Source organism: Siniperca chuatsi, linkage group LG3, assembly GCF_020085105.1.
Source record: "Siniperca chuatsi isolate FFG_IHB_CAS linkage group LG3, ASM2008510v1, whole genome shotgun sequence".
In the NCBI taxonomy this organism is placed as follows: Eukaryota; Metazoa; Chordata; class Actinopteri; order Centrarchiformes; family Sinipercidae; genus Siniperca; species Siniperca chuatsi.
This window is the reverse complement of record NC_058044.1, coordinates 13,709,847-13,737,117: the sequence shown is the minus strand read 5'-3', so window position 1 is coordinate 13,737,117 and position 27,271 is coordinate 13,709,847. Positions and strand designations below refer to the sequence as shown.

The window sequence follows — 27,271 nt, the reverse complement described above, 5'->3', positions numbered from 1 at the left end:
CACGAAAAAGTGGCTGATGTATGCACTGTTCAGCTGTAATAAATATCAGATCAGACTCAGTATTGGCAGCTACTCAATACTGAAGGATCAGGAGCAAAGAAAAAAAAGCGTGATTGGGATATCCTTACTTTTGTTTCTCCAAAGAGAAATGTTAAATATAAAACAGAGGCTCTAGCTTTGGGAGCCCCTGACCCTTTGGGCCCTTGGGTCTGTCCTCTTTCAGTGATCCATCCATGGCTGCAATCCTTAATTTTCACATCCCTTTAACTCTTGACTCATAAAATATTCATTTCAATCACATTATGTTTGACTGCAAAACAAAAAGCAGAAAGAGGACCTAAATTAAGACATAAGATAAACACAGCATTAAACACGGCATTTCTTGACTTGTTCTTGTGTTACATTGTTCGTAGAATAAAACAAAGTAAAAAAGCTTTATACTACATGTTTACTCTGCTCTGTGCTCAGCAATACAATACAATACAATCTGATTGCTGTTAAAATGCTTTTGTCAAAATGTATCTACACCACAGAGATAACAAATCAGATGCCAGTAGTGTTGTAATTCAAACTAAGGTCAGTGAAGGAGTCTGCCTCACAGAGAAAATACCCAATTAGTGTATTTACCTCCTGCTGGGTACTACTGCCAATACGCTTAAAGTGTACCTGCTGCGATTGTTTTTAGGAGCTGCATTGTAAAATGTGTTGTTTCATGTCCTTACTCATATTGTCAGGTCTGGCCTTTTTAGTTTGGCATCCTCTACAATAAAACCTTTTCTGAGCACATGGAAGTAGACTGGTAGATTCTGAGTTTATGGGTCAGTCTCTTTAGAGCACACAAACACACAAACACATACAAGCTGTGCACACTGGGAAAAGACCACAAGAAGGTCAAAAAGTCTGTTTCCTCTCAGCAAGACCTCATTACCCAGAGGCTACCTCTTTTGGGCCACTCCCTGTCTCAAATGTCACTGTTGAAACCACTTCTAAACACGCCCTGTCCCCCATACTAAAAAGGTCACAAGCTATTAAGTAACAGCTTATAATATCATTAGCTGCATCAAAAATGATTTTTCCTCTATTTCATATGAATAATTCAGGCATCATTTGATCCCAAGGGAGGCAACAGCAGGGGAGATGAGTGTGTCACTTTGTCTGCTGTCTGATCTGTGTGTAATAGGATGACGTTTGATCTGAGTAAAGCAAATAACAGTGAAATTGACTGACAAGAGGAGTTTGATACAGTAGTGCAGTCCTGTAGAGAAAAGTAAACATGTGAAGATGTTTTGCATAATTTTATGTCTTCAATAACATAACCAACTATGAATGTGGATGACATTCAATCTGTCCTGTCGATGCTTCTGTGGAAATTTGTTTGAAACTGGATAGCACTCAGCTGAACACACACACCTCCAAGCAGTTTGTTGAGGTCTGTTACTTGAATGCCACACATCAGAGGAGAGGCCACATTTTCAAAACTGTTCCTGAAATGGCACACTAGATATTAAAGATTGAAATTGTGTTAATTTGGATAGTTTGTCTCTTCCTCTGCAGCAAAAGTTTCACAGTCATACAGTTTGATTGTTACATGTCAAAACCTTATTTTTCACTGTGAGACGCAACTTCATGGCCAGTTGGTATGTAAAAAAGTACTTACATAAAAGTTCCAGTATAACAATCTAAAAATACTCCATTACAAGTAAAAGTCCTGCATTCATAATCTTTCTTAAGTAAAAGTATTATCAGCAAAGTAAGTAAAAGTACTTGTTCTGCAGAAAATTAGCTCCTGTGAGTGATATATTATTATATATGACATAATTAGATTTTTAATACTGATGCATCAATATATAAGCAGCATTTCACTGTTGTAGCTGGTTGAGGTGTAGTTAGTTTATCCACTTTATATACACTTAAGGAGTTAAGTCCAGGGCTAGGCCCCTCATAATGGATACAACATAAATTAGTTAAATTTTTCTCTAATCTTTGCTGTTTTTATGAAACATTGGATGATTTTACTTCTTTGGACCTTGAATAGTTATTTAAATGAAACCATCTAAAAAGCTTAGAGGGGAACTGCTAACAACTCATATAGGCTACATCTGAAACATGACAAGGGGCCCCAAGTGGACACTGCTTTTTTGTGAGGGGTCACAAGCTAAAAAGGTTGAGAATCACTGGTTCAATCTTCAACAGTGACTTATATTTTATAAGCTATTTTTTTATGTAATAGCTTAATCTGAAAAGTAACTATAGCTATATAAATGTAGTGGAATTAAAAGTACAATATTTTCCTCTGAAATGTAGTGAAGTAGAAGTTTAAAGTAGCATGAAATAGAATTAGTCAAATAAAGTACACATATTTGCACTCAAGAATTGTACTTGAGTAAATGTACTTAGTTATTTTCCACCACTGGAGGGTAGTGATGTCTCTTCTTGTTCCTATATGAGGTTATTGTGTCCTGCACTCAACTGTCTCACACCACAACAACAAAAGGGCCCCATGTAAGACAACAATAAACTAATGAAAACACATTTTTGAACAGTTTAAAACAATTTAATATTTATTATAGAAAGTGGATTTTATTCCTGAGCCATGTGGTGGTTGTGAAACATCGAAGCAAAGGCAGAAAACTCTTCACAACTCAAAAGTTTTAGATCATTTAGATTTACTCTATTTACTTAAAAATCTATATGAATGAAGAACATTTTCAGAAAAAAAACTAGCAACAAAACCTGTAAGTCCTTATACCATCCCCTCAAATTCATTGCTACAAACTGCTACACATACCCTACATCAACCCATATAAACTGGTAGTAATAATTTTAAAATCCCCCCTTCGTATGACTTTCATACATTTAAAGCTTGTTGGTTTTAACTGAACTGAACTGAACTGAAATGAAATTCACTGGATTTAACTGAACTGGCAGAGAGATCGAGAGGATGAGAGACAGAGAGACAGAGTGAGAGGAAGCAGCTTATGATCAAGTGGCTGATCTGATTACATGTCTAAATGGAGCTTGGGACTTCTCTTGAGAGAGAGAGAGAGAAATGGAAGTGACCAGAACGGTTATATGGAGGGGAAAGATGTGAAAGATGTGAGGTAATCAACATTTTAACATTTACTAGATTAGTGATTCCCAACCTAAAGTCTGCACAGTATTCCAGTCAACATATGTACTTTTAAATAAAATTAGAATGAGGCTAACACACAACTTTGACCTGCGGCTGTAGCCTCATGGTAAGAAACATTTTCACCATTTCTTCTCTTTTAAATGTCACTTAAAGAACCACATACAAAGAATTTCATTCATTAAAAATTCAGAAAGTGGCAGGCAGTCAGTCTGAAGGTCTTTAAACAGTATTTTCACCATCTGAAGGCTGTTATGTCACGTGCACAAACCAAGTAACATAATCCAAAATGCTAATTATCTTATTGTCTTGCTATAAAATACATTACCTGGCTGGGGTCCTATTTGGTACATTATCTATATGTTACTTTACTTAACATTGCAGTTTTGTCTTAACATGTCCGTTTTCTTCACTTTGAATTGATGTGATGAATGCACAGCATGTAGTCTTGTTGTTGTTGTTGTTGTTGTTGCACCTCAGCCCACAGAGCACTCAGAGCGGCTCCTGCTGGTTTGGTAGAAAATAACAGAGAGCGCAAGTTCCTGTTGCATCATAAAATGTCTAACTGCTTGAAATTTGATCTGAAGAACATAAAGAGGAGTGCCGCAGGGAAGAGCAAGAAATACAAGGAAGTAGGAGGACCAGCTGTAAAGTGAAACAGTCTGTATCTGTATGTGAACTGGTTTGTGCCTGTGCTTGTGATGTTGATGGCTCTGGCTAGAAAGTAGCCTGTGGAGCGGCTGTACTTGTTTTACTTGCAGGTTATGAAATACTGCATTACTGTCCTGATATGACTTCCTTCTAAGTTCAAAGGTTGCTGAAGTTCAGTGAGTGCCGAGCAGAGCTGAGTTCTGACAGAAAGGTAAGACATACAGCCATGAAACATTGTTTCTTGCATATATTTTTACACACATTTTGTTGGTGGAAATGATTTACATGTTAATGTTTTTTTCTTTCTGTGCTGATCATGTAACTTAAACAGTGCAGAACAGCACTTTGCAGATGCAGATGCAGATTGTCAGCTGGTTGCGACAAATACTCAATCAATTTTTTAAGTACTTTATGGGTGTTAGCCTGCTGTATCTGAGACAGTCTCATTTTGAAACTGGGTCCCAGACAGATTTCTGAAAAATACTAATATGTTTCTTCTCCCCAAATGTGCCAACTTTTTGGTGAGGATACACAAAGGTGTTCTCATGAATGTCTTGAATGTCTGTTTTATTATTTTTCCAATGAAGACATATTTTACATTATTATAACTGTGTTTTACTATATTATCATTCATTATCTGCCTCAACTTGGGGGCCCACAGGAGGAGTTACAGTTGTTGAAAGCAACATTTACATGTACAACAACACTACAAATAGAGAAGTTGTAATGAGAAAGTAGCTTGATGGTTTCTCACTTTCAGGATGCATCAATTTACCAAAATGAATAAGAACTTATTAGACTTCTCCAAAGTCAGTAGTAATCTAAATTCACTGGCCAAATTCAAGAAAAGATAAATAATATAAATGTATACAAATGTATGTAAGCATTTTATTCTTATATATTATTATACATGAATAATGTTATGCAATACTAAGTAGTTATATGTCCAATCACTCACATCCAGTTATATTCTGAAAACTGAAAGCTACAGCACATTCTGCAAATATACAAGCTGTTGTTATCCATGTGTATATTGACTGTATTGTGTCCATTAGTTTGTATGTGTTATATACTGCATACTCTTCCTTATAGCTACTGTACTTTAACAGCATTTTGTGTAAATGAGTGCCTGTCTATTCAATTCAATTAAATTTTATTTATATAGCGTGAATTCATAACAGAAGTTAGCTCATTGCACTTTTCCTATAGAGCAGGTCTAGACTCTTTATAATATTATTTACAGAGACCCAACAATTCCCACCATGAGCAAGCACTTGGCGACAGTGACAAGGAAAACTTCCTTAAAGAGGTAGAAAGCTCGAGCAGAACCAGACTCGGGGTGGGCGGCCATCTGCTGCTGCCGGTTGGGTTGAGAGAGAGAGAGAGAATTGAGAGAGACACTGCTTTCCAAACACCAGTCAGAGTAAAACAAATTATAACGCAATGTAAAGAAACCTCTTTGGAACATTGGAAAGAAGAAACTAAAAGTAGATCAGAATGTTATCTGGCCCTAAAAAGAGATTATGAATTGGCAGAATATCTCTCTACTGTCAGAGACAGAAAGCAGAGACAGATCCTAACCAAGGACAGGCTCAGTCACCACAAACTAGCAATCGAAAAAGGAAGACACAAAAAATCATGGCAACCAAAAGAAAACAGAATATGTGGTCACTGTTTGACAGGTGAGGTTGAGACAGAGATGCACTTCCCCCTACAATGTACAACATTCAATACAATAAGGAACATTTACTTTAACAAGTTCAACTCTGTAATCTCAGAATTCAAAGAGTTAAATGACCTCTCAAAATGAAAAATACTAGATCTTACTGCCCAATATGTATCAACATGCCACAGCCTGAGGGACAGTGAATGACCTACACACACACACACTCATTACACAGGCATGTCTATGTAACTGTGAATTCCCTCTCCTGGGGGATCAGTTGACTGTTACCTTATCTCAGGTATTCTCTCAAAGTAAAGTCAAGAGAGCAAAGAAGGCTCTCAAAACACTCTCATAAAGCAAAGCAATATCAAATGAATTCCAACAGGAACTCACACACTACTAACAGATCTGGGACAATGTAGTATTTTTCCACAGTTAAGAACAAAACAGAATGTAAATATTAAAGTTTGCACCTTGTTTGCAAGCTAAAACATCCTTTATTTTCCTATTTACCCCAACATCAAATGGTTGAGAAATAAATAAAAAAAGAAAACATATATTTGATACACAAAATAGAAGATTTAATATGAATTTAACCTCAGTAAATTATAATTCCTTTCATTCATGTTTTCCATTTACTGCTTCAATTTAAACACAATTCAGTTCAAAAACTAAACTGAAACAAATGATAAATTCACAACTGAATTATAAATTGAAGGCAACCACAGTATTTGCAATGTAACAAACATTTAAGGTTTATGACTTCCACTGGCAAACAAACACCAAAGGTCAGGATAGTTGTTATCTGTGTCTCTCCTTGAGTTGCACCACGTAAAACTAAAATCAAAAGCTCTTGCCTCATTTACTGAACTATTAACAACAGGAAGGACAGTTCAGTAAATGGACGACTACAGTTTGTTGTGTTCAGGATGTGGAGTGCACTCATTCACAGACTGAAACACTGTCCCAACAGTGCTTAAATTCTAATGTTGTATTTACATCTGCATACAATGTTTATTTAGAGGTTAACAGATCTACTGGGAGCTCCTTTAATGTGACTAAGACTGGGTCAGTCACTCATTAACTTGAATTACTCACTGACTGTCATTCATCAATCCTTTTACACTTTTCACCCCATTTTCTGACCAAAGGCTGAACCTGATTTCCCCATCCAGTACAGGTTACTCTCATATGTCTGGTTTAACATGTTTACTTTTTAAACAGGTTTTGGCCGACTTCATGAATGTTTACCTTAACTTTTAAACGTGTTGGCTTGCTGATGGGTCAGACAGAAGAGTGTAAGAAAAGAAACGTAAGACAGGACAACACTTCTAACAACCTCTTTTTTCCTGCCAACAGATGGAGCACGTCTCTTTCCCGCCACTGTCCCGTGTTGCCATTTGTGGCGGCACCCACGGAAATGAGATGTCAGGGGTGTACATGGTGAGAGAAATGCAGAAACAGATGGTAGATCAGACTGGATCTGTTTCTATAACCAGTGTCATATCGAATCCACGGGCCGTGGAGGCTTGCAGAAGATACACAGAAACAGATCTCAATCGCTGTTTCACAAATGCCTTGCTAAGGTAAGCTAAAACAGAAAAGTTTAAATCGAGATAGTTTAAAAGGTTTTATCTGCCTTGTAATAGCAAAAACAGCTAGATAAGAGTATGTATGTATGAGAAAACTCTCTATTACATCTTCTGGCTTCCAGCACCCCCATAACAGACTCGACACCCTATGAGTTGAGACGAGCCCAAGAGCTAAACGTTCAGCTTGGGCCCAAAGGAAGCCAAGAGACTATGGATCTGATCTGCGATCTCCACAACACCACTGCCAACATGGGCCTGTGCCTCATTTTTTACTCCCCAGACTGGATCAACCTGCACATTTACAAGTACATACAGGTAAGAGCTTCATGGAGTCATCCAGACAAATATTTTTAGGGATACAAATTTGACTTCATGACACGCAGTTTTCTAACTTTGACTGTAATGATGCCAAAGATTTAATAAAACAAATGTAGAGCATAAAGGACTGGAACTGCAGATCTCGTAATCTTCAACTTTAAATATGTTTAATTTTACTGCCAATACTGCATTTTATTTATTTATCTTAGTTAACAATAAGAAAGTACCCAAAGAATGTCGATCTTTATGTTCATGAAAACATGAGAAAAGAAATTATACTCAGGCTATTTGTACAGTAACTTTAGAGTTAGCAACACCAAGGGAAGATACAAAAGTTTAGGATTCGGAGCATCTGTAACTATTGTGGTGAAAAGTGTCTGAGACGAGTCTGATCACAGTTTTTGTTATGTAAGAATTCGAGCATAATGAATGATAGACCAACCGATACTCGATGTTTGAGAGTTTAAACAATGTGATGAGGATATAGCTGCAGATAGTCGTTTTGTAAATAAACACATAACATGAACAAACATTTTTGATAAGGATCCCTTAAAGTTGTTTTTTTAAAGGATTGTGACCAAGTAATATTCTTAGCAGGACATTTTACAGTTAAACAAGACAGTCTTGCAGCCATGCTAGCAGCTCTATAAGGCTGCACAGCAGTGCTTTGAGCAAAATGCTAACATCTGCATTCCAACATGCTTTCAATTACAATGCTAACATGCTGATGTTGAGCAGGTATAATGCTTACCATTCTCACAGTCTTAGTTTAGCACATAAGCATGCTGTCATTTGCTAATTAGCACTTGTTAGTTTTGCCGGTAATTATTCATAAACCAAAGTATTGGAGAAATAGAAATTATGACCTGATGGTGATGCTCGTCAGGGGATCACCAAAGTGATTAAGATTCATCCTTTGAGGACCATAAATGTCTGCACAAAATTTCATAGCAATCCATTCAGTTGTTGAGATATTTTGTTTTGGACCAAAATTACCAACAGAGGTTTTTTGCCTCTGTTCAAGTAATCTTTGTTTAGTGTTTTCAAATTTTCTTCCAGATACAAGTATTTTGTCATTTCTGCATTGTATATGTTGTTTGTTCTCCATACCATGTAACTATGTTCTGAAGTCCATAAAAATCTGAATCTGTCTTGTATGTTAAAGCTCAAAGGGCTGCAATGAAGCATGCAGTGCTGTAAATAGTTGATCTGTCTGGTTTTCAGAGCAAGATAACCTCTGCGCCTGTGAGAGCAATCCAGCTGGAAATACCTATTTCTGAGGCTTATTCCCTAGAGTCAGTGGGCAAACATGGCTTTTGTAAGTGTGTGTATATCTCTGTCTGTGTCTGCATAAAGGTAAAGAGTTTTTTTCTGAATAATTAAATAGATTAAAGTGTAAGATGTTGAAATTGTTTCTGTTCTCTGCAGCGATAGAAGTCGGTCCTCAACCCACCGGTGTGCTCAGAGCTGATATCTTTAACATAGCCAAAGAGGCAGTGGATCTCACAATAGAATGGATTCAGAGATTCAATTCTGGTAAGAAATTACCCCTGATATATAAAGGGTCAGATCACCCAAATTACAAAAAATGATTGAGATTATGGTCTCCCTCTGTGAGTCAGATCAGCAAACCTAATTTTTAAAGGCATTCTAGTGCTGCTTCCTTGCCTGGATTTGTTCTTATACTTTAACATGTTTTGCTTGTTTTTGATCAAAATATTTATTCAAATGTTTTTTATAGTCTTTTTTGCACTTTGTAACCCTTTATATAAATATAGTTTTACTTACTTAATTACTTATCTCTTTCTAGTGGTATCTAGCCATGGAGATAGTTGTGATTTTATTTCCCCAGATATCTGCCCCTGAGACAACCATCTGCATGGCAAGATACCATTAGGAAGAAGTGCTAAAATGTTACAGTTCAGCTCTCGGACTCACCTCAACTCAGGGTGTAACCCTAACTCTTTAAAATGACCTCATTACCCCTGTAAGTGTGAGCCTCCTTGAGTATACCGGCATTATAACTCACACTGTCCTTTGCCAACAGGAAGTACTTTTGAAGGAGGTGAAGTGGAAGCATACACTTTGGTGAAGAGTGTAGACTACCCAAGGGATCCTAAAACCAATGAGATTACTGCTGCCATTCACCCCCAGCTGCAGGTACAGCACACTTAAACCTTCACTTTAAGCGGCTATAATTTATTTTTATAATAACAATGTGCCAAATGATGAGAAAGGGGTCACTTGTAGTTATGAACCTAAAGAGAATTATCACCTGAATCTGCAGCTCCCCACAGTTTAACGGAGCTTTATAGTGAGATTCAGCTCGTTGTTTAGCTGTCCGTCCTGCAACGTTACTGTTTTTGTTCACTCTCACCATTCTCATAGCGTCATTTTTGGCCTGAGCAGGCAGCAAAAAAGCCTAAAAACCCACTGTACACTACCTACAGACACAGTTAGCGACTATAAATAGTGAACATAGTTGAGCATTTAGCAGCTACAGCCAGATATTTTCTCAGGAGTCAGCAGAGACCAAAAACAGAGCTAAAACTAAAGTGAATATCGGACATTCGCCATGTCGAGAGAAACACGACCCAAAATAAATGATAATGTTGCTCTGCTAGAAGTGTAAATAAGCAATTGTTTGCTAACAATTTCACCATATCAACTTAAAAAAGGTGACGATATGTCAATGTTGAGCTCACAACTTGTTTCTGGTGCCCCCAAGTGGACAAAAAATCAGTTATTGCAGGTTTAACGCTCGTAAATCTCAGTAAGTACCAAACGCTTTGTTCTCTATCTTTCTCCAGGATAATGACTTCAAGCTTCTCCAACCAGGTGACCCCACATTCCAGTCATTTTCTGGGGAGACGGTGACGCACGTGGGAGAAGAACTCTACCCTTTCTTTGTAAATGAATGTGCCTACTATGAGAAGAAGATTGCTTTCCATTTAGCCAGGAAGGTCACTTGGACCTTCCCATCCATAAGTGTGAAGAAGGACTGAGAGTACAGAGACAGAATGAGACCAGGATATAGTGTAGAGATTTTAGATTATAATCACAGACAAAAAGTGTACACTACATGTGTAATCATGTTTTTAAATCATCTCAAATGAGCAAATGCACAAACTTATGCAATGATACTTAATATAAATATAATGATAATACAGCAGCTCTGCAACAGTACCTCTGTGAGGCTTAAGAGGAGGCTCGTGTGTAACAGCAGAGTTGTTTTTGTACTTGACTGAATGATATTGCACAGGTGCCGGAGTTATAATCCTCCACCCCCTGTATATTAACTACTTTAGGAAAGTGATCATTTTTTCGCTCTGTCAATAATGCAAAACACAATGTTTGAATAAATGGAAACATGGATCACTTTAACTATTAGCTGGTGTGTTTTGACTTGACTTTTTATAAGGTCATAAGATTTTACAAAAACTGAATTCCAGTGGATCTGCTCAGTTGCTAAAAAATGTTAATTTCAGTCAAAGAAAAGAAATGTTATAAAGGCACTCTTTTAGGCAGAGCAGGGTGAAAAGGTATATTAACTTCATTTAGTCTGGCATACTAGTAGTTTAAAATTTACAATAGAATCATTTACTATTGTCTTCGTCACATGGAGATAATTAAAACTGATTGATTACAACTGGTACTCTATACAGACTATACACTGTAAGTAAACATTACTCCATCCCATAATGAAACAGATACAAAGAAAACTATTGCTTGTTTTATTCAATTAAACGTGGCTGTTAGGCAGCTTTCTGGTGTCTGCATGGTTTAACTGTATGAATGTGACTTTGATTATCCCTAAAGCCACGACTCAAATAGCAATAGCAAAGCATCTCATAATTCTATTGCAAAGTCACACACAAAAACAACTACAGAAGTAGGCACATGTCTAATTTATTAATACAGAAACTTGTACAGTGTGCTTCCGAAGACATAAAAACATTTACAAAAACCAGAGTGTATACACATCAGACCTGTAACAAAACATTGTGACACAAAAACATCACAATTTGTATTCTGGTGCTAAGAAATGAGTAATTTTGGAATTTGACACAAAAAAAGGTTAACAAATTCATTCACTTTCCACACAAATGTTTAGTGTAAAAACGGAAATTCATGAGGATTTTCACTTGCAAATGAAGACTTTGCAAATTAAATCGTTATGCATCGTATGCAGTAATAGGAGTCCCTTTGACTCTGGAGTATCACCAACAAACATTTAAAAGACTTTAACTGATGCAAAACCTATATTTGGCTGACAAACCAATCAGTTAAGTAACTGATGAAAGTGAAGGATCAGAGAACTGACTGCAACCAGAAAAACATTTTAAGAAGCTTTAAACTGAAACTTCACAAATGTAAAATGGCAGTAGTATAATTTGGGGCTGAAACATTAGAATTTAAATGTTACAAAGAGGTTATACGTTTGCTCAAGTGGTATCAAATCTTTCTTTTTTTTTAAATATTCAAATTACCTGTTAATAAATATTAGACTTCTAAACACAAGTGACAATGGGAGATGAGTGGTTACATTTTTTGTGACATTTTGTGACATTTAGTCAACACATACCACAGGCTGAAATCAACAATTACCAAAGATGGAAATGTCATCTTAAAAAGGCACGCACAACAAAGGCTCAATATTTACCATAAGGCAAAATAAATCCAAACAAAACACATCAAAATAAAAAAATAGGTTTGTGTAATATTTTGTATGCACTAATAAAGAAAGCTACCCAGGCTTAGATAACTGCAGGTCTGAAATTTGTGACATTGTGGTGAGCAGCTTTAGAAGCAATGGCAACCGAAAAGAAGGCATTTAAGTACTGCACATGAACACATTTAACACCAGAAATAACAAATTATTCTTAATATCTGGGTGTTAAAATACATTGAAGAACATGCTTTGGGTAAACAAAGGTGAAATAACTCATGTATTTAAAAACCCTATTTATGAACACTTATGATGATTAGCTGCAAACCGGTTTAGTTTATTCCTGCTTTTAGGTCTGTTTTCTATTTAAAGATTGTTACAGAGGAAGTGAAAAGTTACAAACAGTACAGTCACTTCATTTAATTTACATCCTTTCTTAACTAGAAACCTTTTTTTAAGAAAGTCTTCAGACCAGTAGGCTGTTTTAAGGTACGTTGTTGTAGTAGTCTCCCTTTAGGCTACTCTGTAAGCAGTCATGCGGGTATAGTTTTTGCGGTGACTCCTGGCCGCCCACAGGAACAAAGCAGCTGCCATCATCTGCAGAGGGAAGGAGATGAGGGCGAGGTAGAGGGACCAGCCCAGCGAGCCCTCCACCCCTTCTGGTGGTGGGGAATACTGGTGGAGCAAATCCACCCCGGCCAGGAAGCAGCAGACGGTTCCCAGAGAGCACAGACCTGATGAGCAGAGGAGAGACGAAAAAACACAAAACAGCAAATCTGAAGCACTGCATTGTGTTTGTGGAGGCGTGAAGGCAGTAGGATGAGAGAAACAGTGTGAATTTATGTGTCAGCTGGAACTACAGTAAACAAAAACCACAGATTCATGCTGGAGCCAATCAAATCTAAACTGCAGTTCTTCTAACAGCAGCTGGATGTCCTAACTCTAATTCACTGAGAAAACGTTTTCACTGAAAATACTAATTTATTTACTGTTTACCACAATCAGGATTTTGTTCATGCAGCACATTATAGCAGAGGCACTGAAATGAAGACCACCCCTGCTAATGTCAGAATAAATTATTACACTTGTGAAATCTAAAATTAATCTTCAGGGTAAATTGCATATATCACATAGGAAGGCCCATGTATTTAACAAGTGAGGCAACTATTTTAACCATCATCTAATAACTAAACTGATAACACAAGATGGAGGATCAGACAGGATCTGTCTGATTAAGCTCACCAGGTCACAATGATTGATCAATTACATTATACGTATGCTTCACAGTAATTAATCAAAGCAAAAGAAAACATTCTGAGGCTTAAAAGTTTGGGAAAGTAAAAGCAAACAGTTCAGTAAGTCCCAATCAGGTGGGGATGCGTGAGGAAGAACTCACCTTACAAGAAGAGGGCCACAAGCAACGCTGCCAGGCTGACATTAGTTTTGGCATAAAAGGCACTGGTGGCTTATGACGTGTGTACAAACACCCATGACAGGTGTTTCCTATGTAAGCTCACACACCAGCGTCATCATGGTCAATGAGTCAGGATACTCCATTGTGCCATTTCCCAGCATCAACACAGGTCATCCCTCCAGAAAAGTAAAGAAATTGAACACATTTGCTTTCCCGATCGACACATCCCAACTACCATACCTTGACTACATTTAGTGTATGTGTTACTGCTGCCAATTGACACATCAAATGATGCACCATCAATGTGGTCCGTGTGTTGCACTTTAACTAATAGAGTCTGCACTAGTAGCTGAAGTTAGTATTAGGTTATATAATGCCCAGCCAGACATGTATTGTAATGTCAGTGGATCTTTTTCGAATTGCTGTCATTTTAAGCAGCAGCTGTGCTCCTCCAGAACACACTGTGAAACATTCACCATGTAAAAGGGATATTGTACATATGTACTGACAGGAGTCCCTGCCTATCACAATCAGTCATGATGGTTGCTACAGTACTTGGTATCCCCCCCCCCCCGATTTGTGTTTTCTTGTTTACATAATTGCCAAGACAGTAGTGAGCATTAAACTTAAATCCAAATGTCCCTTCAGAAGCCTATGGGTAAGATCATCTCAATGCCATTTTTTTCTGGTTTTTCCTATGGTCCATGGCTGGAAAGGGGGAATATGCATGCATTTCTCTCACCTGCAAGTAGATGGAGCACTCCCACACCCAAGGTGGGGGTGAAGCTGCGGCACAGGCAGGCACAGACCCCAACAAGACCGCTGAGGAACACCAAAGCCAGAGACACCAAAGGCAGGAGAAACTGGCACCTCCACAAGTCTGAAAAAAAGAGTGAGAACATTAACTAAAAAACTCTTAAAACCTACATATAACAACATTAACTGTTGTTCAAAGATGGCAGGTGCACGTTAAGACAGTGAAGGAAGGGAAACAAGATGGAAGGAAGCAAGATGGTTTGAGCAAACAATTTGGAGGTGAAGAGGCATTTGCTGAAGAGTAAATTTTAAAACTTCTTGGACAAATTTACCTGATGCAAAAAAGCATGAATAAGCTTAAAGCGGAACTGTACAGTATGTCAGTGCCTAAAATTCTCTCTCCAACTGGTGTTTACAGCAGAAAAAAACCCGAAAACCTCAATTGGGCATTTGTTTTATTATTTTTTTCAAAATTTTCATTCATTTAGACATAACACACGATAGCACAAAATAAGGATATATAAACCCATCTAGGCAGTTTGGAAAAGGAGAAGAAAAATCAACCAATGAGTCTTCAAAGGCGTACAATAAAAGTATAGGCCGAGGTGATAGAAAAACTAAACACACAAATAAAATGATCAACTTTACTTGGCCACCAGAGATCATGGCTTTAGCTAATCCTGGGTCTGCCTCAGCAGTGCCTTTGAACATTTTATCATCCAAATAAAAGAGGAAAAGGGAGGAATAGTCCAGCTAAACATCACTTCACAAGAGTTTTTTATCTGTTGTATTACTTTAATATTGGATATGTTAGCATCATGCATTTTTGCCTTTGATAATTCGAGGTTTAAAAATATTCCATGTTTTAAATATTCCATATTTAAAATAGTCTATTGTGCATTTCAGACCACTAACACCTATTTAATGACACTGTCACAAAAAATTCTCAAACTGTGGTAGTGGCCCTCAAGTCTGGTGAAACTGGGTTAAAATGGAAGCAGGGGGTGTGTTTACAGGGTAGACTCACATGTTCTCAACAGATCTTCTTCGCTGTTTCCAGGTAATTTGTATTTTGGAATAAACTGCTGAGGAAGAGTGAAGCTCACACACTGCGTCTCCATCTTCGGATCTAAAGTCAGAATCATAGAGCACAAATCCAAACTGAGCAGTCATAATTTACCAATACACAGGATGTGATGTAGGTTTGGGCAGCATGACGATATACAGTACACCATGAGGCAACAGAAAAGTGTCTACCATCAGAGATTTTAGTGTATCAGTTATACTGAGGTAGATATTCCTATTATTGCCGTTATTGTCGTTGTATTGCAGGAAATGCTACAAATCGATGAGCAGGAGTGAGTTATGATACTATTGGACTTATACATAGGGATGCATAGATTCAACTTTCTCTATCCCAATATCAGTTCCCATACCTTAACTCTGATCTGACTACTATTGATCTGATACCTGACATATAGTGACAATTAAGATAATATTATGGCAGAAGGACAGCTCATGTTAGATGTTTTGGAGATAAAGTCAGAGAGGCCAGATTGAGGTGGTTTGGACATGTTCAGAGGAGAGACTGTGAATATATTGGTAGAAGGATGCTGAGGTTGGAGCTGCCAGGCAGGAGGTCTAGAGGAAGACCAAAGAGGAGATTTATGGATGTAGTGAGAGAGGACATGAAGTTAATTGAAGTGTGAGTGAGTGAAGAGGATGCAGAGGACAGGGTTAGATGGAGGCACATGATTCGCTGTGGCGACCCCTGAAAGGGAACAGCCGAAAGGAAAAGAAGAAGATGATTATGGCACTAAAAATGAAATATTCCAACTTTCATCCTCTAGTAACTTTAAAGTTACTACTTTATTGTTTTAAATCACCATACTCTGTATGATCAAGCAGACAACAAACTTCACTGCTTCCATATTTTATTAAAAGGAAAATTCTAGCTGTCTTCTCAATCATTTTAATCACATTTTCCTGTAAAGCAGCCAGGCATATTTGGTGTTTTAAAAGTTTGTGTTCTTAACTACAGTTTAAAATAAAGCACTGCAGGCATAAGCATAAGCCTTCTGCATAACATGAGTTTATATGGACGATCTACCTAATGGTGTGAAATTCATTCAGCAATGGAAGGACTGTAGAGAGCTGTAGACATGTAATATTCTGAACAGGAAGTCTTACCCGGCTCTTTAAACCAGTGTGACTGGCCGGGCACCAGGATGCACCTCCACCACAGTCCCAGGGTGCCGTTCAGGCGGAACATGGTGTCGCTGTAAGTCTTCTCATCAAACTCTCCATCGATGAACTCCTTTCTGAGCTCCGAGGCGTTGCTCCCCTCAAGTGGACAGCTGTACTGGTACCAGTGCTGAGTTCCCACAGCCACAGAGAGGTACACTGTGGCCAGCAGGCTCAGCACCGAGCCGATGACCAGAGCTGTGGCATAGCGATTATCTACCATGATCTAGATGAAGACAGCTCGTTTCGAGCCTGTGTTTACGAGGAGAAACGGCTCTCTGATAAAAATAAAAAAAATACAAATGCACTTTGGTTTCACTATGTGATAAAGCCTGGGTTGTATGGTTAAAAATTATATTTCCGCTTGGTGTTTAGGCACCACGGCATGTCTGTTAACTATTGTCAGGTAGTATGACAGTGTCAGAATAACACAACATTGAACTCTATTCAATCGTATTGCTACTGTGGTGCATTTTGAGCAATGTCCCAAACACAGAGGTGTTGACAACCTGCCGAAGAATTAAAGATACACACAGGTTAATGTTCAGCTAATTTATTAGTGTTAAGTGATGTATTACATCCCGTTTACCTGGTTGCTTAACTTAGTTACACACTACAAATGACAACAGGAATGTGTTATTAGCTAGTTAGTTACAGCTAGCTTAATTGTTTCATACAGCTAATAATAACAAAGGCACTCTCTGTGCAACTGAGCATCTTATTAGCTAGCTAACGCTAATCATAATTAGCTACAGCTGGCTGCATAACTATCGAGATATTAAAATAACAACTAAACGTTAAATATTTAACTCAAGGTGTTTTTTTACCTCTTCTCTGGACAAAACTTCCAAATATTAGAGTTATTTTTCTGCTCTTTAAATTTCCTGCAGGCCTCTGCCCTCTTCTTCTACGTTACAAAATTTTCTTCCGCTTCCGCCTCCTCCTCTTCTTCTGATATTTTACGGAGGTTGGCAAACAACTTTTTGGTGCATTACCGCCACCTTCTGAAATGAAGTGTGTATCAGAGGTCTTATGCCTACCCAATACTCTTCTTCTAAGTAAAACCTGTCTTTCCAAAAAACTAAATAATGCCCTGTACCCCAAATGCCCTGAGTTCAATTGTAGTAACTCCTTTATTCCAAACTTGATGTGATCTCTTCCCTGTCTTTTTATATTTCTATCTATCTTGTAGTGATACATACATACAGACTAGCATCTCGTCACACAATAAGGAAAAGGGACCATTGGGGTATTATCAAATCATATTTTAATTTTAAAATGCTTTACAATCACTAAATCAGACAGGTTCAGAGTGTATGCAAAATCATTTCAAAATGAATAAAAGCTACATTTCAGCAGTCCCATAATGCATCTGTAGTATATATATATATATATATATATATATATATATATATATATATATATATATATATATATATATATATATATATATATATATTGAGAGAGGGTTATATTGTATTTCCCTTTTGAGTTTGTCACATAAAAAAATAAAACTTTCTCTGAAATACAGGCTGCTATGGTGGTTTGACAGTATTTCAATTGGTAATAATCCTTTTGTGAAGAGAAAAAAGGCTTTGAATGAAAATGTCATGCAGAATCAGAGAGGTGAAGTTGATGTGATGGTTAAATACAGCATTTGGCTAAAAACGCATTTCTTCACTTTTCATAAAGACACATTCAATAATTGATGTCATGTCCCAGATTAACCTTCTTTCACATCTTTTTATTACAGCTTTTTAAAACCAAAGAAACAAACATCAAGCTCACACAGATTTGGTTTTGGGATCTTTCATCAGCAAGTAGTGCAAATTGATTCCTTTTGTGCAGCAGTGAATTCCCTTATTATCACAACAAACCATCTTTAGTGAAGAGTCTTCTGTGCTGTTTGTAGTCAGACTGGACTGTTGCATTCAGGATGGGGGTGGTAGTAAACTCCACACTACATGGCCCTGAGCTGCACGGGGCCTCTTCCAGCTCCAGGACAGTCACATTGTTGGGTGCAGCTGTACTGAGGATGTTGGCAGGGACAAAAAGAGTCACCTGAGGGCCTCGAGTCGGCCAGTAACGTCCTAAATTGAAGCCGTTAATCCAAACTTGCCCCTGAAAAATTAAAATTAAAAAGTACTGATTAATTAGTCTACTGCATTTGCGTTGCATTTTACACACGCATTTTTTATGAAATTACAAAACCACAACCAACACTTATGTTTTAGTTTAAAACCTTCACTGACGAAATCATTCAAGGGAATATTTTAAAATGATACACTCAAACAGCATGTGTTTTATTAGCACTTTTATTCCACACTTGGAGTAGGGCTGCAGTCTAAGATTATTTTTATTTATTTATTCTTATTTGTTATTATTTCAAAATTGGAGTAAATTGAGTTGATATTTTCCAATTCTGATCCGTTGAGTTTTTCCATTTAGTCAAACTCAATATATATGTATATACCTGTAATTTATATGGTCTATAATACCAATTAGGCCTTTAAAAAAAAAAACTCGACACATTACTTTATACAGCTGCGACCAACAATTATTTCATTATTTGTTGATCATATTTTTAAATAGCTGATCACTCGTTTAGTCTGTAAAATGTCAGGAAATAGTGAAACATTCCCATTAAAAGTTTCCTGAGTCCATAATGTTGTTTGCAAATTGCTTGTTTTTTTCCCCAACCAACCCTCCAAAACACATTTAAATACAGCAGAGAAAAGCAGCAAATCTTCACATTTGAGAAGCTTGAACGAGCACCTTTGGTATTTTTGCTTGATAAATGATTAATCCATTATCAAAATTGTTGGTGATTCATTTTATTGCAATGGTTTAATCAATTAATTACCTACTCGTTTCAAAACTAATTTAGAGTGCATGTGACACTGAGGTCATGAAAAATCAACCACTGAAATCAGTAATGATTTCTTTTAAAGGGATTTTTTTTTAAAAGCGCAAAATGGCTTCACTTCTAACTAAATGTCCTGTATGGGTGACATACCTTCCTCCATTTGGGCAGTTTGATGTAGGTGTCCTGCGGGAGGTCTGGGATGCCGTCAGGAATGATGAATCTTCCCTCGTAGAAGGCGGGAAGAGAGTGAGTAGCAGGCTGAGGTGTGTCTGTTGGTTTCCTTTTACCGAGAAGGCCCTGACTGACTGCTTCATCAATACTGAGGCTGTACATGGTCCAGCCGAGGAGCGTTTCTGTCCCCAGAGTCAGGTTGGACACCAGACCCTGTGCAGCAAAGAACCCGGACAGGAAGAGCAGAGGGGGAGCAGCATGATGATAAGTCATCAATAATTTTACACAAATTGGAATTCATACAGACATCCCAGCTTGTTGGAAACTGTAAACAAATTTTACTTCTGCATCTGAAATCCAGTAAAGCCCTGTGACACCTACATGTCAAAGCACACAAAATAACTTTAAAATGTAGCTGGAAAAAAACCTTAAAGTCATTGATGTATTTTCCATAGTTGATTCGGCCCATATTCTCCACCAGTATGTCCACCTGACTGCCAGCTTTCCCCGTCACATTGACCGTTATGGCTTTGTTCCTTTCGAGAATCCCCACAGCCACCTTGAGAAGAAATCAGCATCGCTGTTATGTTGGCAGACTTCCAATTTAGAAATAATCAGAGTTTGCTACATTTTCAATTAGGTATCTTTTTTTTTATTTCTATACTAGTGTGGATATGATACCCGAGTTCCAGTACTGATACCAAAACAATACTTTTTTTCTACATCTTACTGTGAAAAATATAAACGTGTTTTTCTACAAATCTTTTTTTTTTCTGTTTAGCAAAAGAAGCTAAAGTTCTCAAATGTCTGATGTTCGGCAACCGTAAAAGAACTGCTGCTAATCTAAAATTGGTTAAATGATGATACAGAAATATTTCTGATGGTACCAAATAAGTATTTTGAAGGTTTGATGGACAGCCATCCATTTAACTGATCTAGTGATTAACAATGGTAACAAAGTCTGTGAAATGAGATCAACGAGGCATGTGCGTGGACCTGCGTATAATATCTGATAAGAAACAATCAGACTCACCCCGTCCACTGACACATACGCTCTATCATGGACGCCATTCAGTGGAGACGACAGTGGAGTTGGTGTGCTGCAGTCAACAGGCAGAGTCGTCCTGTAGAGCACAAAACCAAAGGCCTACAGGAGAAACAGGAAAGAGATAAAACAAAAACTAAAAAAGTAAAAATCATCATTCATATGACAAAATATTGCAACGATATGTTTTTTACTACATAAAAGAGAAAAACACAAGGATACCTGGTTCAGTTCAATGAAAGTCTGAGGATACATGCTTTTGACGGGGCCAGAGAAAGACAGCGTTTCTAAGGCATCTGATATTGTCTGGAGCTGTAGTGGCAGAGGGTTGCTTTTTAGTATTTATTCTTTATGTTTTAAAACCGGTTGACAAAAAGTCTTTCAGTGGTGAGTTGCAATAAACAATATGTAAGTCTTTGATCAAGTTCGAAAAAGTAAAGGCTTTAATAACTTAAAATACAGATAGGAGTTCATAGAAACAGTGTCAACTGAGTACCTACCTTTTTCATCACAACAGTCCCATATGAATACTTTGGAGTTGTTGGTGGTATTGGTCCCTCTGGTATCTTACGGTACTGTTGTGAAAAGATACATTAGTTCTTCCAGATGACATATACTGTACTGTACATAAGTTAAAAAATACTAATGTAATACTTATGGTTGTTGCACATTAATGACGCGCCTACATTTTACACAAAACACAGCTGAAGTGATATTTAAAAGCCACAACCGAGGCTTGCACTGGTGTTCTTACCATTTTGATCACCTCTCGAATAGCAAAGTACTTCTCTGTGAGGTCTCCTGCTTCCGTGAGCGGGGAATCGTAGTCGTAGCTCGTGGGCTGCGGGTCGTATGGTGTATTGGCACCTGAGGTGTCAAAACGCAATCAGAGGGTTTTTCTTAAGGTAATCATTTTGGCAACAAGAGAGACCTAGGTGGCTTTGCTGCGATTCTCTTAAAATGATTATGTCATCTCATCTAACCAGTCTGTCGAAGTGCACTCACCATTCCAGTATCCAAAGTTTGTTCCTCCTATGAACATGTACCTGTGAGGAGAGAAATCAAACTGAAATGTCGAAAGAAATAAAGCACAAATAGATTCTAATAACTTTAAACTACAAAGGTATTCTCTGTCTTCAAGAGAAGTTATTTGCAGATTTACATTATGTAACTAGTAACCCATCATAACAACAACTATACATTCCTGACATTAGCCGATGAGCTTCCAGTGAATGCTACAGTCTTATGTTGAATGTGCACATCTGTTGTGCAGCTGTATACACCTTTATCTGTCTGCATCAGTGTGTCTAAACCAAGCGTCGACCTCTGGGGCCAAAAAATGAGGCCAACGCTAAAGTACCAAAAACTGCAGTTCCTCAAATGGCCACTTGAGGCTGGCTCCAAAAGCGAGTCAATCCCCATAGACCCACATGTTAAAATGCCTAACATTACAGCAGAAATAAACATGTTTACAGCCTTGTACAAAAAACAGTTTTGGTCTCTATAGCTAATTTCCCCCTTCATGACAACTGTATGGGGTTTAATTTTTATATAACTCACCTGTTTAAATTATCTTAAGGCTTAAAGTTCTGCATAATTAAGGACGCAGCCGCATTGAGTGAGAGGTGGGTTCCCTCTCAGGTGGCTTGCCGCTAGGTGGTTTCATCAACCAGGCTTCATTCGGCCCGCCTCAGCTCCACCTCTTTGCCTATTTTTGGATTAGCTGGAGTCAGGGACTGCCAAGATGGCGACGGCTGGAGCCATTGGGAGCCGCCCACTTTGAGCTTTACAACAGCTCTTCAGAAACCTATGGGTGAGGTCACGGACACTACGTCCATGTTTTATACAGTCTATGGTCTAAACCTGCCACAGAAATCTGTAGACTCACAGGTTTACGTTTGCTCCCACGGCCAGAATCTCGTTGAGGGACTTGACCACTATGGCAGATGACACGACGGAGTGAAGTGACCCCCAGTGGTCCAGCCAGCCAGTGTAAAATTCAGAGTTCACCTGTTAATACAGGAAGAAAACCCTATGAGCGTATGAGGGAAAATGTAATGTGGTTTTAAAATACAAACCGTATCGAGGGAAATACTTGCCAAAGGTCCACGAGGTTCAGCGTGTCTCTGTGCATCAAAGGCAGCGGTTACATTTCCACCTCACAGAATCAACAACACAAAGATAAGCTCACATGTATTTGTCCCTCATGACTTCTGAATCATTTAAAATGGACATTAATCAATGTGGAGGAAAAACAAGAAACTGGCCACAAATCGCGAAAAATGAAACTAATGTACCTCATCATCTAATATATTTAATCTCAAGTTATTTTTACAATTCAACCTTAACTTAAGATATCAACACATAACTGAACCTTTGACCAACTGTCAATATTTGCTGTAAATTGCAGAAGATTGACTAGACACTTGGCACCTACCTGGCCCAAAGTCAACAGTGGCATAGAGATCTTGTATGGAGCCACACTTGAGGTAGCCAAGCCCAGCTCCATCTGTGGTGAAGAGCACCACCTCTTCGCCCAGGTGAGACCGGAACAGCTTGGTCAGGTGACGCATGTAGTTGTAGTCACAGGCGAAATAACTGCCATATTCATTCTCCACCTACCAAACATAGGCAGAGCATGAGGGAGATGTTATTTCCTTACAGAATTGAGTGTTGTAATGATATGCAATACACATATCAGTCCAGAACTCCAGACTCACCTGTACAGTGATGATAGGACCTCCGTTCTGGTAGAGATAAGGTTTTATCATTGGCAATAGCTTCCCCATCCACTGATCTACTGCTGCGGTGTAATCTGAAATACACAAATTACAATGTTGTATGTACTGCAGCATGCAACAGTGTCTATATTTAATCATTCATGCTGTTTTTCTTTGATTCTCACCTGGATCTGAGGACCGCAACACAATGTCTTTCTTGTTGAGAAGCCAGGCAGGCAGCCCACCCTGGTAGACAGAATAACGCAAACAATGGCAGCAGGTTTTTGGTGTAACTTAAATGGCATACCATAAAAAATAACCACATGAAATTTAAGTTCAACTGAATTTAAAGTGATACTGCACCCAAAATCTATTTTTTTAAAGAATCAAACACCCTCTGTACACTTAAAAAAGGTAGCTGTCAAAAGTTTGTGGTTTTGTCCTTCATGAATAACAATGATTGTGGTCCGCTTTAATTTACATCAGTTATAATAGATTCCAGTAGTGACTAGTTCTCATACTGGAGAACAAATAGCAAAACACCCATAGATACAAAACCACTCCTGCAGCATAATGCACTCCCCTTCTGCCCATCCATGTGCTCACCACACTTTTCCCCAAAATACTGCTAAATACACTACATGAACAGTGGAGAGGTAGACTTTGCTGCAGTTTCTATGGATATTTTTTCCACTGTGAAAAATAGTCACCATTTGACTCCATTTTAACTGATGTTAATTAAAGCTGATTTCAGCTGCAGTTCTTTGTGAAGGATCAAACTACAGACTTGTACAGCCACCATCTTTTAAAGCATTACACACACTACTCCTAATTTAGTTAACAGTAAACCTATGACTATTAGTTTGGGGCTAGTGGACATTAAGTTATACTGTTTTATTCATCTGTATGAAACTGTATGAAACAAATAGATAACAAATTCACTTAATGTACTTAGGGTAGTTAAAGTATATATACTATACTTGTATACTATATAAGCTAAGAGTTTAATATGTTCAGTATTTCCTAATTATCTCCCCCAAACTCAAAATGTGTACATTTACTGACGACGGCACTCACCATTTCCCACTCTGCACATATGTAAGGTCCAGGCCGAAGGATTACCAATAAGCCGATGTCTTGGGCCAGCTGAAGGAAATATTCCACATCCCTGTCTCCACTAAAACTGTACCGGCCTGGAGACTCCTCGTGGTAGTTCCAAGGGATATACCTTCAATGTGAACGAAGTGTCAGTTTAATTCAAACACACACTCAAGTTATTTATGTAGGTTGAATGTTGTGGCTGACTCATATACACAAGAGACCAGGATAATTCAGTCTGTATCAATACTGCTTTACATGGAGTCCTGGGTACATATATTAAAAACAAAGAATAAGACAATTCAAACATATCAAACAGTAGCAACAGTTGGTACAGTGTGTCCATCAAGTGTACAATTACTTTAATTCTGTCCACTATGATGTCAATACCAGCAATTTGAGGAGGTTTGTCAATCTGTAATGGCCAGTCATTAGATGTGCAACTCTGTTGATCACTTGTTGAATCTGGTCTATAATTTACTGACGATCAAGTTAAACTAACAAATATGAATTTAAGCTTTTTTTTTTATCCACTATCTTGGATTATAAAGACAATATGCCCACAAAGCCCAGTGGATTTTTTTCCTGCAGGCGGATACATTTGATGGCTTTCATTTTCGATTAACCTGTCGATTTTCTCAACTAAGCTATTATTCGTTTGGTCTGTAAATTGTCCATCACAACATCTTCAAATGTCTTGTTTTGCCTGACCAGCAGTCCAAAGATATTCAGTTTACAATCATAGAAGACTAAGAAAACTGGAAAATGTTCACATTTGAGAAGCTGGAGCCAGAGAATTATGGTATTTTTTTTCTTTGAAAATGCTTTAAAAAGATTAAATCGATTATCAAAATTGCAGATTCTTTTTTTTTGTTGATCTAAGCGTTGTGGCTCTAATTACAGTACATTCTCAGGAACATCACTACGCTGCAGCACAAGTGAATGCTGACAAATGATGCCATATTTGTTGAGTGATTGCAGCACAATCACATGCAAACATTTGGAGACCCGACAGAAATGTGAACCAGTTAACAACCAGGTAACAAATTCTCTTAACCTAAGTTTAAAACCCTCTTCCTTGATTAGTTTTTGTATTGAAGCCAGTTGAAACATGGCAGCCTGGGACTGCAACAACAAACCCAAGTCAGAGTAAAGCGTACAGAGAGTGAGACACGAGGCAAACCTACGTCTGGATGGCATTCAGTCCTGCCATGTACATCTTGAGCAGTCGATCCTTCCAGTAGACTCTGGGGATCCTGCTGTAATGGATGCTTCCTGCTATGTAACGAAACTCTTCCCCATCTTTCCGAAAGCAGTCATTCTTGTAATCCACGCTGAATGAAGGAGGTGCCCCGAGCTGCAAGTCAACACAACATAATATGAACCACACCACAGCTGAATTTAGAGGTATCACACAGATCATCATTTGTAGACAGCTAAGTCAGTTTATACTGTGTTCCATTGTGTAGTTTCATGTTTTTATGGCACAGAGCTGACATCTCAGCTGACTTTAGGATGTGTGATTCAGACATGGACAACCTTGACTGTCTACTAAAGGTTGTGAATAATGCTTCAATGTAAGATACTGTAACTACCAACCAACAAAACTTTAATATTTTCATGTGAAAGATGTTTTTAAAAGCCTGAGAGACCATATAGATTACAATATATATATATATATATATATATATATATATATATATACACACATATACATACATACATACATACATACACACACACAGAGTTTGGCTTCTAGATGAAACAAACACAAGCATGTCTTTGTTTTACTGAACTGACAATAACTGAAAATGAGCCTAATTTACCCCATTTATGTTGAATCTGCACATTTCCCATTTCCCATTTCCAACATTACTGATGTTAATATAGGCCTACCTTTAACACTATCAAGAAGTACTAATAACTCACATTAGTATTTGTGTAGTGTTAGTCTGTGTATGTAAATACCAGCAAGTTTCAGGCCTGTGTTTTAAATTTCGGTGGCAGGGCTTTTATAAAACCGGATATATCAATATCTCGATATTCAACGTCGAGAACAGAGTATGACACTGTTTGGAAAAATCAAAGGTACTCACTGAATGTCCAAACAGCAGCAGCAGGACGCTTCCAACTGTGAGCAGAGACATGATGAGTCCTCACACGAGGCCCGCTGTCCGGCTTCAAGTGCAGAATTAAACGAGTGCACCTTTTCATGCAGTGTTTACTTGAACGCAGTCAGCTGCGGTACTTTATTTCCTTGCATGGGCTACACTGATATTGAATGAGTGTGGCATCATGAGTTGCGGAAGTAAAATCATGTGATGTTGTATTGTGGCGTGAAAACGCTATATATCCAGTAGGTGGCAGTGTCGCGCGTTTTATTTATGGGGCCTGAGGTGAAATAATGTGTAGGGGAATCCAGCTTTGGACCTGCAAAGCAAACTTAAAAACACACAGTGAGTAACTGGGACACTGTAAAGACACATTACTTGAGTTGTTCAAATGTTTTCCTTTAATGCTTTGAGCACTACAAACAAAATTTCATTCACCTCCATTGCGTGGCGAGAAATCTCACATATCTCAAAACCTCAATACATAAAACCGTAATTCTCAGATACCACTAGAGGTAGGATTGGAATTTGTTATTTGTTCAAAAACTATATTGAAACACCTCATACTGAATGTTGCTCCATTGGCCACCCTTGTTATTTTACCACTTGATCATGTGTGGTTCATTTCATCCAAATATTTGGGAGGTCAAGAAAGGGATGTCCCGTTCTGCCAAAATGTTGAGCAATAACAATCCTTGACGGGTTTTTTTTTAAGGTATGAAGACCAATACAGCAAACTCATACTTTTTTTTTTAATTTTCAGATACAGTTTAACTGACTTTCCCTTTGTTGACATGATGTTAAATCATTATATTCACAT

General features: G+C 38.0%; 3 protein-coding genes across 5 annotated transcripts; 1 reads left to right on the top strand and 2 right to left on the bottom strand.

Moving 5' to 3' along the window:
• The first annotated feature begins 3,745 nt into the window (after positions 1-3,745).
• LOC122872968 (N-acyl-aromatic-L-amino acid amidohydrolase (carboxylate-forming) B-like) lies at positions 3,746-10,741 on the top strand. Of its 2 annotated transcripts, none has more exons than XM_044189138.1 (7): positions 3,746-3,992; positions 6,807-7,033; positions 7,162-7,354; positions 8,582-8,675; positions 8,786-8,893; positions 9,405-9,517; positions 10,168-10,741. In XM_044189138.1, exons 2-7 carry the CDS (start codon positions 6,807-6,809, stop codon positions 10,360-10,362), a joined length of 930 nt encoding a protein of 309 aa, XP_044045073.1. In that variant the 5' UTR covers positions 3,746-3,992; the 3' UTR covers positions 10,363-10,741. The 2 variants fall into 2 exon arrangements, with proteins under 2 accessions (XP_044045073.1, XP_044045074.1); XM_044189139.1 differs by lacking the exon at positions 3,746-3,992 and adding an exon at positions 6,528-6,627.
• A 509-nt stretch (positions 10,742-11,250) lies between these two features.
• Positions 11,251-17,426, bottom strand: cldnd1b (claudin domain containing 1b). 2 transcript variants are annotated; one of them, XM_044189140.1, is made up of 5 exons: positions 17,268-17,426; positions 16,387-16,949; positions 15,224-15,325; positions 14,183-14,320; positions 11,251-12,760 (listed from the first exon to the last, which is right to left on the bottom strand). In XM_044189140.1, the coding sequence occupies exons 2-5, from the start codon at positions 16,661-16,663 to the stop codon at positions 12,540-12,542; spliced, it is 738 nt and encodes a 245-aa protein (XP_044045075.1). In that variant the 5' UTR covers positions 16,664-16,949; positions 17,268-17,426; the 3' UTR covers positions 11,251-12,539. The 2 variants fall into 2 exon arrangements, with proteins under 2 accessions (XP_044045075.1, XP_044045076.1); XM_044189141.1 differs by having other exon boundaries at positions 16,387-16,718; positions 17,268-17,393.
• Positions 17,427-17,690: 264 nt separating this feature from the next.
• glb1 (galactosidase, beta 1) lies at positions 17,691-26,658 on the bottom strand. Its single transcript, XM_044189137.1, has 16 exons — positions 26,437-26,658; positions 25,528-25,697; positions 24,320-24,470; positions 23,428-23,488; positions 23,243-23,337; positions 22,960-23,140; positions 22,622-22,680; positions 22,411-22,532; positions 21,528-21,568; positions 21,277-21,389; positions 21,023-21,097; positions 20,745-20,834; positions 20,511-20,624; positions 19,905-20,036; positions 19,457-19,690; positions 17,691-18,561 (listed from the first exon to the last, which is right to left on the bottom strand). Exons 1-16 carry the CDS (start codon positions 26,485-26,487, stop codon positions 18,307-18,309), a joined length of 1,944 nt encoding a protein of 647 aa, XP_044045072.1. The 5' UTR covers positions 26,488-26,658; the 3' UTR covers positions 17,691-18,306.
• Positions 26,659-27,271: the final 613 nt, after the last annotated feature.

What these genes read in the sequence shown, in the direction of transcription:
- LOC122872968 (XM_044189138.1), top strand. Translation starts at nt 6,807, where the DNA reads ATGGAGCACGTCTCTTTCCCGCCACTGTCCCGTGTTGCCATTTGTGGC. An exon ending in TTCACAAATGCCTTGCTAAG is followed by an intron (nt 7,034 to 7,161) that starts GTAAGCTAAAAC and finishes TCTGGCTTCCAG; the next exon opens with CACCCCCATAACAGACTCGA. An exon ending in CCATTCACCCCCAGCTGCAG is followed by an intron (nt 9,518 to 10,167) that starts GTACAGCACACT and finishes ATCTTTCTCCAG; the next exon opens with GATAATGACTTCAAGCTTCT.
- cldnd1b (XM_044189140.1), bottom strand. Translation starts at nt 16,663, where the DNA reads ATGGTAGATAATCGCTATGCCACAGCTCTGGTCATCGGCTCGGTGCTG. An exon ending in AGAAGATCTGTTGAGAACAT is followed by an intron (nt 14,321 to 15,223) that starts GTGAGTCTACCC and finishes TCTTTTTTTCAG; the next exon opens with ACTTGTGGAGGTGCCAGTTT. An exon ending in AGTGCTCCATCTACTTGCAG is followed by an intron (nt 12,761 to 14,182) that starts GTGAGAGAAATG and finishes TCTGCTCATCAG; the next exon opens with GTCTGTGCTCTCTGGGAACC.
- glb1 (XM_044189137.1), bottom strand. Translation starts at nt 26,487, where the DNA reads ATGTCTCTGCTCACAGTTGGAAGCGTCCTGCTGCTGCTGTTTGGACAT. An exon ending in TATGTGCAGAGTGGGAAATG is followed by an intron (nt 23,489 to 24,319) that starts GTGAGTGCCGTC and finishes TCTGTCTACCAG; the next exon opens with GGTGGGCTGCCTGCCTGGCT. An exon ending in GTGGGAGCAAACGTAAACCT is followed by an intron (nt 21,569 to 22,410) that starts GTGAGTCTACAG and finishes CTCTCCTCACAG; the next exon opens with GTACATGTTCATAGGAGGAA.